At 33.8% G+C, this 13,983-nt stretch overlaps 1 protein-coding gene across 7 annotated transcripts in view; it reads left to right on the forward strand.

Annotated features, from left to right (window-relative positions):
• The window catches only part of EBF3 (EBF transcription factor 3), a 209,448-nt gene that overhangs the window by 148,400 nt on the left and 47,065 nt on the right, over positions 1–13,983 (forward strand). For all 7 annotated transcript variants that reach the window (XR_015743442.1, XR_015743443.1, XR_015743445.1 and 4 more), the window contains 2 exons: positions 352–482; positions 974–1,100. Coding sequence is in view for 2 of the 7 variants with exons in the window: in XM_087932521.1 (XP_087788647.1) it covers positions 352–482; positions 974–1,100 (258 nt within the window). In the remaining 5 variants the exon portion in view is untranslated. The remainder of the gene's footprint in view (positions 1–351; positions 483–973; positions 1,101–13,983) is intronic.

Here is a 13,983-nt window from a genome sequence, read left to right on the forward strand (position 1 = left end):
CCTTTTGATAGACTCTGCTTAGATCTGAACAGAAAAGCAGATAAATCAACACGCCGCCTACAAGTGATACTTAATCATTTGTAATAGTTATATTTGCCCTGACACATAATTTGCAGAATCAAACCACTTTTTCTTGCTGCCAAGTATTCTCTGCTGCTTGCCTTCTCTTTTTAAAACATTTAATAATTTGCTCAAAATACATCAACTATCCTGATATACGTCTGCCTCTTTCTATACTTCCTGTCGGGATGATCTACTCTCTTCCTGTGCTTTGCATGGTTTATCATTCACAAAACATGACACCAGAAAAGGAGAGAAGCTAATTTTTCAATTTTCTGTTTCTACAAGCAGCTACCCCTTGTATAAAGGCAATTAGCCCCAGTGAAGGTTGGACAACTGGTGGAGCGACAGTCATCATAATCGGCGACAACTTCTTTGATGGCTTGCAAGTTGTTTTCGGGACTATGTTAGTGTGGAGTGAGGTAAGTTATGGATGAAGGTTGTTCTGCAATAGGCTTATGGGGAGGCAGAGATGTCTAGTAAATACTGAGTTTCCTGATATATAGTATCATATATAGTACATTATTTCAAAATTATTTCATCAGAATTTCAAATTCACATAAACACAAGGCACTTCATGACCCTCTAGCAGAAGGCCCATTTTGGGGACTTTCTTGAGATACTTGGACAATTTTAAAAATTACTCAGAGCAGGTTTAAGAAACATGTGGAGGCAATTTTCACATGAATGGTGCCCTGTGGCCTTTCCGGGAAATTTAAACCAAGAATCATTAGATATATTTTCATTTTTTTAAAAACAGAGTCTCTGCTAATATCCTAATCTTATGGTGGGATAGCCAGATAGCAGTATTTTGACAAGGTGGTTCAATTCAGACTCATTCTACCCGGTTATAAATGCAAGTACTATCAGAATACTTTTGACTAAAATTGTATTTATTATGTCATTTTTATAGCTGATAACACCCCATGCCATCAGAGTTCAAACTCCACCACGGCACATTCCTGGAGTTGTTGAAGTAACCCTCTCCTACAAGTCTAAACAGTTCTGTAAAGGTGCTCCTGGACGGTTTGTCTATACCGGTAATTGTTTCTCTTATACCTCTAAGTTGAATTTTACATGTTTTAAAGATGCAGGAAAACTGTAAGGTTTTGCTGTCAGTATGTTTAAAATGATGGATCAGTCTCAAAATGCATCCTTCATTCCATGGAAGAAGCTCCTTATTCATCTAACTCTGGATTTATTTATTCAAAGTAAATATTTTTATGTGCACTCCAATTACATTTTAATTTAAAAGAAAGTTTATTGTTTAATTAATTAAACTCTACAGAAATTTCATATGTATTAATACAGAATCAACAATCGTAATTCCATAACATAGTAAAAAATTAATGTTAAAACTGTACAGAACTATAATACCATAATAGATATATATGTTCTCTGACCCAAATTTAAGTAGATTACATGTGTGCAGGCTTAAGAATTACAGAATCCTCTAGAAGAGTTAAATTATTTTGAATCTCAAATTAATGAATACATATTGTGAACTGTGATTGCATATTATGTTTTAAATATTTTTGTTTAACATTATATTTCAAAAAAGTAGACCTCACTATACATATATTGTAGGCATCAATTGTCATTTCAGTAATTATTATAAGCAGCTATTACTGTGACATGTAATGAAAACAGAATCAAATTCGATTTTTGCAAATACTAACCTCTTTGTATGTAAACTATTGCTTACTTTAAAAAAGAAATCCAAAGAACATACTAGATTAAAAAGCCAAATGTAGTTATAAATTGTAATAATTTTACTGACAATTTTGTCAGGAGGAACATGTAATCAAGAATGACCATAATGGTTTATAAGTTATTATACTGATCCTATGTAAATTGTATATGTATGTATGCATGTAGTCTATGTGTGGGACAAAGATATTTATTGGCAAGCTTTCTATGGCCATGAGAAATATTAAATCGGGGTATGCAAAACTTAAAATCATATTTCCAATAGTATCATATATCATATGGTATCAATAGAGTTGGAAATATTATAAAAATCTCACTTTCATATTTTAAATTATCCAGTCACTTGATCCAGATTAATTGAACTGCCTCTGATAGATTTATCCTAGTGTAAGAGGTTTATGAGAAATTTAAATGTTGTGTGTGTGTGTGTGTGTGTTGTGTGTGTGGGTGTGTGTGAGGAGGGGGGAATGAGAATATTTATATAGTGGAAAAAAGAGAAGTATTCCGCATGATGTTAGCTAATGTGTATTGAAATTGTGTTTAAGTTGGTCAGAACTTATGTGAAATGGGTTTTCTCAAGAACCATTTCTAAATATTTCATTAGAATTCTTAAATAAAGAATTAGATAAAAATCTGTAAAAAGAGCATCAATGACAAATATGATGAAAACTACCCAAAGTAAAGAAAGTAATAGTTGATGATACTATGTTATTTTTTTTAGGGTACCAGGTCTGAAAAGAAAAAGAGTATTTGGCATCAATAGGGTGCATATAGATAGTCCCATCTTTAACCAAATATGTAGTTTTTGGGATGCATAATCTCAGGAAAAAAACTCAACTGATTTGTTTATCATATGTATGATTCCTGTAGAATGTTGGTATAATCATTAAAAAAAATAGTTTCTGTATAAAGCGTAGGACTGGAATAAAAAGATAAATGAAAATACACAAGATAGATTATGATAATGCATAAATCTTAAACTAATACTAAGTTTGAATACATACTGAAATAGCACTTTATGATACATACTGAAATAGCACTTTACTAAATGCCCCTTTTCAAAATATTTGGAATTAATTATAAAATGGTTTGTGGTTGTTATTTTAACCCACATTTAAAAGAAATGATGAGTAAAAGTATGTATAAGGCTAAATACTACTTGCCTAAGTATTAAGTGTCTTTATTGTAGATATCTAAAAAATCATGCCTGATGGCTAACCTCAATCATACATATACACAAAGGAACAAAAAATGATTATGGAGAATGACATTTTGATAAAATTTTGCCTCTTCCAAAGTCACATATGATTTCATTCTGAAAGTACAAAAGGGTGGAGCATTTCGCCATTGGTCTAAACCAATGTCTGTGCATAGCTTATGGTTAAATCCTTAAATCCTTAAAAAGTTTTCTGAAGTGACTGAACCTTAGACTTCAAAAGCATATAGTTGTTTTTAAACAAATTTTATTAAGTTTCCAAATTTTAAAAACATAAAATACTTCAAAAGCGTATGTATTGTACCTAAGTTGCAATAAACTAACAATAAGTTACCTGAAAGCATTCTGCCAACCTCATGAGAAAATAGCAGCAGTAGATTATTGAAAAAGTTCCACAGGGATAAATCATAATGCATTTATTTTGATCTTTTTAACCTAGCTATTATGTGTTGGTTAATGACCAAAATAAAGTTAAATAAACATGATGAGAGAGAAAGAGAGAGAGGGAGGGAGAGAGAATTAGAATTTCACTATAATTTGTGCAGCAGACTTAATATAGATCAGAAGTGTAATATTGCCAAGTGTAATACTGTTAAGAAATAATTTTGATATTTTTTCCAATAATAGCCCTATTTACTATTTAAGTAGCAATGTGTGTGTGTGTGTGTGTGTTTGTATATGTAGTGTGTGTATGTTTGTATAGGACTGTTTTGTTTTTAAAAGCAGCAATTAATAAATTCCAAACTAAATGAGTAGTTCCAATGACTTTATTGCATATACTAATGAGAATCCAGTCTTAGCAGATGAATTTAATTTATTTAGTAGCTATTTTTAATGGCAATTTTCACAATTTGCCACTGTTTTAACACTGCTACACTGCTACATTGGTCAATGTATTCTTTGTCCCAAGAAGTCATAGGACATGTGAACGAATGACATTTCAGAGAAGCAAAGTTACTAAAACTGTTCTGGCTGCAATTAATTTACTGGAAGCCTACAAATAAAAAAAGCTACAAGTTACTACACGTCTCAGGTACTACATGGCTAGAGAAAGTAAGAGGAAGGGTAAGGTCACAGCCTGTCTGACCTGGAAACTTCAGTCTGATTTGTATTGCCCTGAAATTGATGGGGACAATGAGATAATCATTGGAAATTACACTCACCACTGAAAACTGAGCCAAACTTCACTGTATTTCACAATATGAAAATTATGTTGTCCCATAAGAGGGAGGGCTAGAATCTCCAGGGCATCTGGTTCTCATCAGTATCCCACCATGCTTGCAGTCTGGCTTGGCATTCTAACATTTAACCTTCTCAGCATGAGGTGGAACAAAGGGTAATAAAGCTGCAGAAGAACGAAACAAGGGTATAGTGTGCAAAAGAAGCTTCCCAAGTGCAGAAGTGGAGGCATTTAAATGATACATGTACATTGATCTAAAACTACCCAATTTAAAACACCCCACAATCCCAGACTCCACCAGCCACGTATAGAGAGCAGTTGCTGCGCTGATTCTCAGAAGGATGGGAAGGTCCCTTATATGCCATCTATCTATGCCTTTTAGCCTGCTGCTTTCAACTATTGTAAAGATACAATTACCTTGGGAGATTGTGGCAGTTCAGTTGATTAGCGCGGTGAATTAAAAGAATGAGTCACAAATGACATGTCCAGCTCTTCTCTGCTAGGCCTTGCTATTCCCAATGTACCTCACCCTTGTTGTAAGAAGGTCAGAAATTAGAGAGACGTAACAGTTTTCAAGCAGCTAGCACTTAGGAGCAGAATTAACAATCATTCTGTATGTAATTGCCAGTTAGTAAATTGCCTTCCAGACTGTAAAATATAAACTGGTGGGCACCTAAAATTAAATTAATGAGATATTTGCTGCATTTAAAAGAGAACGGTGCAAATTAATAATTGAGTGTAGTACTTGTTTTAATATTTGTCAAGTCATGTATCGCTTGTTTAATGACAATTAAAATAGTTCTTACCTGAAAGAATAAAATCCTGACATATTCAAATTAAGAAGATTGCTTAAGGTTGATTCATCATTTTATTTGCTAGTAGTCATGGCAGTTCTTACACGAAATACATCAGGTTACTTTTTAATGACATTACAAGCCATGCAATGTTATTTGCTTATACCAAAATTGTGATTTGTATGGTCCTAAATGAAATTATGTTACAGTTAGTATTTTTAAATATGCAGATGAAAATGTGGGAAATAATTATACAGGTAGCTTTACAAAACTGAATTACTTGGATGAGTACATGTTACTATTTTCTTAGTAAAATGAATTACTGTTTTCAAATTCAGTGAATTTTGCATAACTTATAGACAAAAGAAAAACTTAGCAATGTATTGACTTTGGTTACAACTACAGGTCAATGTTATTGGATATTACTGTTTAAGTTTGGCTTGGTGGTTGTTTTCATCTTAGCTACTTGCTCTCTCCTCCTTTGTTTAGTTAACTTTTGCTCATAGAAGGGAATAGTAATGCTGAATGTAATTTTTAGCACACATAATCTAAATACAACAAACTAAGGGTACTTTAGAGAAAGCAAATCCAAGAGAGGTTAGATACAGAGATCCAAATGTTGAGTCGGAACTATTTGGCAGACAAATCATGCTACAGATTCCATTTGCTAGGGAATTACATTTGGAGGTCCCAAAAGGTGAACCTTGTCTGTTGTGGCACCTGCTTTAGGAAATCTTCTCCCACTGGAAATGAGGTTAGCTACAGCTAACATTCCTCAAGTCCCTCAAGATCTGATTATGCCATGAGGCCTGGGGGTTCCCAAGACACCGAAGGAATTTTGTGATGGCTACCTTAATGTGACTAATAACACTCTCTCTTGTTTGTTTTACCTTTTTAATAGTTTATTTTTAAATTGTGTGTTTTTTTTTAAATTAAGTATGCTGTCCAGAGCCACCTTCATGTGAGATTGGGCACCTGTACCATATGAGAAACGAATATTTTTAAAAAACTTATTTATTTATTTTTTTAGGCCTGTAATACTTTTCACCTAAGAAAATAACAATTATTTCTAGACACACTCTGCTTCTTTCTTGTGAAATCTTAGAAAATAATCACTTGGTTAACAGAATATTTATGGGCTAAAATTTTCTCTTCCCAAAAATAATATGGAAAATAATTTATTTTTGTAGCTAGGTGATTGCTGTTTCTTTGAAGGTTCCATATTGTGCCTATCTGTATCTGATTCTACTTTGTCTAGTTTATATCATTTTAACCTACTTCACCTTATGAAAAGATCTCAAGCTTTAAGTGTTTTGAGGACCTTTTGTGTAAATTCCAGTGTGATTTTTTTTTCCAGTGGGGCTGTTATACTGTGTTCAGAGTCAATAGCTCCCTTCCATCACAGCCAACACAAACTAGCTGTCTCATAGGTCAGTGCTCTTTAAACAAATTACTTGTATCCACAGAGCAAATGATTGTTAATTGCCTCCCACAAATCATACTATTTTTACTATGCTAAACTAAATGCTAATGCCTTAGTTAAATTCAAACCATCTGATCATTTCTTGTACATATTCAATTATGGTTCGTTACCACAGAAGAGGTCTTCTGTTGTGAAAAATAATTAATAAAACAAAAATAGTGATTTATTCACATTTGTGAGCTAGCCTTTTAAAAGAACAATTGCTGCCCTATTTTTGTACTCTTAAAGATTATATATATTTCACTTTTTCATTAAAACAGAATTCTCTTGTTACGGGATTAGTCATTCGTTTATCAGATGTTGGACTAATACCGATTGTCAGGAAGAAAGTAGGACAGATAATATTGTCTTCCTATAGGATTACATCTGTGTTCTAATTTGATTTTTAAAATGATTTCAACCATTTTATAATTTAACAGGCATGTATACCTTGATACATTTTATGGAAGCAGAAGCAGAAAAAAAGCACTCTCTTTAGCAATGTATTTTTATGTGGATTTAGATTCTTAGCACAATAACCATTTAATTAGGCCAATAACAATCACTGGAAAGAAGTGTTTTGGTAACCTGTCATAGTGATTAGATGTTTGGATTGCCTAAAATTGTTCAGTTTAAATAGCCAGGGTTCCAATAAGTATTACATGGTCATTGTTGTCCCTCTTCTTTTCTGTCTCAGAGGAGACCAGAAGAATGAGACATACCATTTGTGCTATTGCACAAGTAGACTATTTGTTCTAATCAGTGACACCCATTTACTCGAAGTGCTTAAAATGAACTATACCTCATACAGAAATCGCACATTTAGAGTGTTCCATTCATCATCTGAAAATTGAGGGCCAGTAAACTTTTCTGTTCCTCCGGCGGGATCATAGACATGCATCAAAATGTTAAAAAATGATTGGTGAGAGAGAACTGTCATCCATTTATCAAAGAAAAGGAACATTATTTGCTAATTTCCCAACCAAGGCAGTGACAGGGTGCTTCGTCTTTAGACCCATGGTGACCAGCATGGCCTTTTTGTTATTAGTACAAGTCAAGCGCTTTTTGGCGGCTGCTAACAAGACACATTTGTCTATCATCAGAAAGTGCTTTATTTTATTTTATTTTTTCAAGTAGCTATGACCAAAGTCTGATCACTACATCACAACTGGCTCGACTTCTCCAGATTGTGGCAGCATCAGCTAAAGGGGAAACGGATAAATTTTTTGAACCATGGTGTAATTGTTGTCTCTCTGGCCCCATAAATGAGGACATTAACACTAACAAAGCCTTCATTTTGACATCTTCCTCCTAAAACAAAAGTTGTTTCTAGTTAATATCTATTAAAACTTAGTTGCATGCAAAGAAACTTATTTTGCTTATACATTTATTCTTAGATTACATCTTTATATTTAGTTGATATGACACATGAAAGAAAATATCTTTTCAATATTTAGACTTAAATGTATGCATGTGTGTGTGTGAGAGAGAGAGAGAAAGAGAGAGAGAAAGAGATTGAGATATTCAATATATATACTAAAAATGTATTTTTGCTGTCTGCATTTTTACTTCTGTGGAGTGGGAGGGTGGTGATGTAATAATCATTTCAACAGCACTACTGAATCCTTCCAGTGCCCTAAGATAACATTATTTCACAAAGATATTGTTTAGCATCATTATGAAAGAATTCAGTGGCGATAACTGTGTTCTCAGTTGGACCAGTCCAAATCTCAGCTTAGCTCTCAAAGTAGAAAAAAAAAAAGATTTTTGGATCTACTCATATGTTATTTAAGGAAGTTCCTTGTCATATCATGTTGACCATATATAGAATTACATATTCATGAAATAAAGTTGACAAAGTTGCCTTATGCCTAGAGTACAGAGTTTTTAATTTTCAGTACAAATCATAGGAGGAAGAGGAAGAGTAGTGAATGATGGGGATCAGGGGGGAAAAAAGAATGTAATCCTAAAGCTATGATTTGTTTATGGTAAGGAAAAATCCACGGGAGTCATCAAATACAGCCAGTTTAGTCTAATGGTGAAGACATCAGGCTAAAAAGCAGGAGATTGTGAGTTCTAGTCTCACCTTAGGTGTGTTTGTCAACTGGGTGATTTTGGGCCAGTCACTCCTTTTCAGCCCAACCTACCTCACAGGATTGTTGTGAAGGAGAAAATAAGAAGAGGAAGGAATATTAGGTGCGACTGCCACCTTGAGTTATTTATAAAAATAATAATGGTGGCAGTTTAAAAAAATCTGTGAAATATAATATTTTTATCAAGAAATCATTCATCCTGCCATTAAAAATGTGTATAAAACTTGCCCAGTATGAATTCAACCCGGTTTAAGAGCAGTGTGTAAACTTTCTTCTAGTACTTTGCAACTTACATGTGATCCATAAGTGATCAGGAGTTGTATGTAAGCAAAGTGGACTGATAGAAAAGAAAGAATTTCTCTTCTGACAACTACTTGATTTTGGAAGCCCATCCTACAAGCCCACCTACTTCTCTCTAACAGCCTGAAGATAGGTAACTCTTTTCTTAATTTGATAAGAGTTTATTTCATTTCTGGGGTGGGGTGAAAGACAGACTTTCCCTTCTGCAGAGACCAATGACAGATAATTGTTGGCTAAAAATTTCTGTGGGGTGTTTACAAGGCTCATGTAAGGAACAATGGAACCTCTAAAAGCAGTTTCTCAACCTTAGCAACTTTAAGACGTGTGAACTCACAATTTCTTTCTCTTTGTAGGTTATAGTTTTATCTCTTGAGGTTCTATATATCATGTATATATCATATATCAGATACCGAGGAGAATAAGGGAACAAAGGCGTGACTATAAATTTCTGGCAGCATATTTAAATAAAAAAAGAATCACATTTAAATGGCTTATTCCAGAAGGAATGTTAGTGTCGTGGAAAGAGAGGAAAATCAAAATAGATACTATGGAAAAAGCCCAGGATTTTTACGAACGGATGGTGGGCCCACAGGAGCAAAGTAGTAGGGAGAAATTGGACACAAAGTTTCAAGAAGAATACAGTGGACATAAAAATAGAACTGGAACGGTAGGAAACCAAGAAAATACCTATCCACAACAAAAGACAGAAGGAACTACATCAATACAAGCGCAAGAAGAGAGAGGAATTGTTACACGACAAAGAGCAAAACAAAACTAAATAGATGGGAGAAGAAAAAAAATTACTATCAATAAACATAAATGGTTTAAATTCAACCATTAAGAGAAAAAGGATATTATCTAAATTAATTAAACATAATGCAGATATAACGTGCCTGCAAGAAACCCATATAAAGAAGAAGGATGAAAAATATTTAGAATGCCCGAAATTAGGAAAATTATTTACCACACCAGCAGATGAGGAGAAAAAGAAGGGAATCGCAGTATATGTGAAAGAGGATTTGAAATCTGAGCTAATATGGTCGGACTTAGAAGGAAGGACTCTGGGTTTGCAGATCTGGATTAATGATATTCCAATTCTTTTAGTAGTAATATATGCCCCAAATGGAGACCAAAAAGAGTTTTTTAAACACCTATATGGAAAATTGGTTGAATTGCAAAAAGAAATATTTGTATGGTAGGGGACTTCAACTCCATTGCTGATTTCCAAAAGGATCACAGTAATGCCGGGAAGAATAAAAAGGGAAGAGAGAGTTCCCAAGATTTGTAGGGAAATGATAAAAGAGCTAAATCTGACAGATATATGGAGAAGATTACATCCTGAAAAAGACAATTTACATTTTATTCAAATCCCCACCAAACATGGACACGGATTGATATGGCATGGATGAGTGGAGAGATAGCAAATGAGACAAAAGAAGTGGAAATTTTGCCTAATGAATGGGCAGACCATAATCCAATACAGGTAATATGGAAGGGCAGGGCAAAACCAAAGAAAAGATGGACCTTAAACACTCAATTAATAAGAGAGAAAGAATACATTAATAAATTAAAGGAGGAATTGATTTTTTTATTAAAGAAAATGATAATGGAGAAACCACGAAACAAAATGTCTGGGATACGATGAAGGCGGTTATAAGAGGCACAACAATCTCTTATAATGCTAAGAGAAACAAGGAAAAATATTCCCAACAAAACAAATTACAACAGAGAATTAAGGAGCTAGAAACCCTTCTACAAAATAACCCAAAAGAATCCAAACTGCAAAATCAGATAAGTATAGTCAAACACAAACTGAATTTAATTGATCAAGAGAAATGACTATGAATTTGAACTTAACCAGACAAATCTATTTTGAACATGCCAACAAGCCAGGAAGATGGCTATCTTATAAATTGAAAAAAAGAAAGAGAAGAGATTGATATACCAGTTAATAGATAGCAAAGGAGATACATACCAGGAAATAGAACAGAAAAAGAAATCATTCATAAATACTTTGAAGATTTATACAAAAGAGAGGATGTCAGTGAAGATAGAATAAGGAATTATCTAGATGAAGTAAAGGATAAGGCAATTGGGGAAGAAATGGCTGAACTATTAAATAAAGACATTACTGAATCGGAATTGAAATCAGCAATAGAGAGCCAGAAAAATAATAAAACCCCGGCCCAGACGGGATCCCAGGGAGCTGTACAAGGCAATAGCAGATCAAATCGGACCACTTATGGTGGAAGTTTTTAATGACGCTTTTACTAGCAGCCAGGATGCCGGACTCATGGAGGGGGGCACTGATCTCGCTGATCCCGAAGGAGGATACAGATCCCAGATATATAAACAATTACAGGCCGATTTCACTCTTAAATACTGATTATAAAATATTCACTTCTATTATAGCAAACAGATTAAAAGATTGCTAAACTTGTATATACATGAAGATCAAAATGGATTCCTTCCAACTAGGCAAATAAAGAATAATCTAAGAATAGTATTAGACGTACTAGAATTTTATGAAGCCCACCCAGAGAGACAAGTAGCACTCATGTTTCTAGATGCAGAAAAAGCTTTCGATAATTTGAATTGGCAATTTTTAATTCAAAAAATTTATAATTTGAATCTGGGTACCAAGTTTGAAAATATTATAACAACTATATATGATACACAACAAGCTAATATAATAGTGAATGGGGAATGCACCCGCCCAATAAAGATAGAAAAAGGAATGAGACAGGGTTGCCCACTCTCTCCCTGCTCTTCATATTAGCATTAGAGACATTATTAACACGAATTAGGCGGAATTCAGATATAAAGGGATTAACAGTTAAGAAAGAGGAATATAAATTGCAAGCGCTTATGATTTACATGATTTTCTTCGTTGAAGAACCAAAAGACAGGGGACCAAAATTGATGAGTGAATTAGAGAAATTTGGAGCAGTAGCGGGACTTAAAATAAACAAAAAAAAAAACCAAATTAATGACCAAAAACCTAACAGAAAAACAGAAAATAGAACTAGAAGAAATAATGCAGATACAAGTGACAAAGAAAGTGAAATACTTAGGAATTTGGCTAACCCCACACTGTAAGACACTTAAAGAAAACAATTATGATAAACTGATACATCAGGTAAAGAAAGATTTAGAATCGTGGGGGAAACTTCAAATTTCACTACTAGGCCGAATTGCTACTATTAAAATGAACATTCTCCCTAAATTTTTGTATTTATTCCAAACGATCCCAATTAAATTACATAAAAAGTTTTTGAAGAACTCAATAGAACAACCCTGAAATTTATTTGGCAAGGGAAAAAACCCAGAATAAATGTAAAAGCAATGCAGGATATGAAGAGCAGGGGAGGGTTAGCATTTCCAAACTGGGAGTTATACCATATGGCCACCTCATTAGTTTGGTTGAAGGATTGGGTGAATTTAACCAATAAAAGAATACTATTTCTAGAAGGCCATGATTTACAAAGGGGTGGCACGCCTTTCTATGGGACGTAGGGAAAACCAGTCAAAAATATTTCCATAGACATTTAATTAGAGACGCACTATTAACAATTTGGAGGAAAATAAGGAAAAACATTATACAAAAGTACCAGTATGGATTTCAACAATGGAGGCAATGATTCACCCAAACAATTTGGAGCTTACCAAAATGATTAAATACAAAGACTTATTAGACCCACAAGGAAATTTGAAACCGAGGCTGGATCTTCAAGAGCAAGGACATAAAATTGATCAATGGGTTTATCTTCAGATTCAAAGCAGATATAAACAAGACAAAAAAGAATTCGGAATTAATAACAAACTGCAACAGTTAGATAAAATTTTATTAGGATCAAATAAAAAAAAATAACAAAATTTTATAACTACTTATTAGAAACAGAACTAGAAGAAGAAATCGTAAAAGGAAATATGATTGCTTGGAGTAAGAACGTAGGACGCAGCATCACATTAGCGGAATGGGAGAAAGTTTGGGGCAGAAACAATAAGATTACCAAATCGGCAGCATACAAGGAAAATCTTTATAAAATGTTTTATAGATGGCATCTCCCCCCTTCGAGGTTAGCGAAGATGCACCCCAACATGAGTCCGCATTGCTGGAAGTGTAGGAAAAAAAGAAGGAACCTTTTTCCATATGTGGTGGTCTTGTGCAGAAACCCAAAAGTATTGGAAGAAAATCAAAACTTGGTTGGAAGAAATCACCAAAGAGCAGATCGAATACAAACCAGAGTCCTTCCTACTAGGGATTTTTGATAAGCAAATTTCCAAAAAAACCAAATACATAACAATACACATTTTAACAGCGGCCAGATTAGCCTTCGCTCAACACTGGAAACAACATCAAATTCCATCAGAAGAAATGATTATTGAAAAAATCTCAAAATGCGCAGAAATGGATAAATTGACTTTGGCGCTAAAAAACAAAGACACTTCACTATACTATGATAGCTGGAATTGTTGGTATAATTGGATTGACCAAAGATAAATAATATATTATAAGGCATAAAAGAAAAGTATCAATACATAATAACGAGGTAACGATATAAGTTAAAAACAGGTGTGGTTATATGACACAAGTTAAGGTGATGAAAACAAAAGAAGATCTTGCAAACTGTTAAAATAAGAATACTTTTAATCCTGTAACCTCTTTCTTTCTTTCTTTTCTTAAAATTCTTTCCCTCTCTTCCTCTTCTCTCTTCTTTCTTTTCTTTCTTTCTTTCTTTTGCTTATTTGTGTATGTATTGTGACTGGTTTTAATTGTAAAAATTAATAAACTATATTTAAAAAAAAAAAAAGACGTGTGAACTTCAGCTCATGGAATTCTGGGAATTGAACTCCATGTTCAATTTGCAGAACTTCTCTAGAATATAGTAGTTACAAAAGCGCTGGGTAGAAACACAATTACTATAAGTTAGTGACTATGGCAGTTCTAAACATGTAGTTATAGATGTCCCAAAGGTGCTTTTTCAAAAATCAGCTGGACTTCCTTTGTTTTTTTTCCTTTGAGAAGACATTTCACTTCTCATCCAAGAAGCTTCTTCAGTTCTGACTGAACAGTGGGAATGGAAGGATTTATATTTCGTGCAGTCATTTGGTTTTCAGCATTCTGAAACGACTCATGACTACAAGGAATATAAATCCTTCCATTC

Source organism: Pseudonaja textilis, chromosome 4, assembly GCF_049901715.1.
Source record: "Pseudonaja textilis isolate UNSWEBS1 chromosome 4, rPseTex1.2, whole genome shotgun sequence".
NCBI classification, from domain to species: domain Eukaryota; kingdom Metazoa; phylum Chordata; class Lepidosauria; order Squamata; family Elapidae; genus Pseudonaja; species Pseudonaja textilis.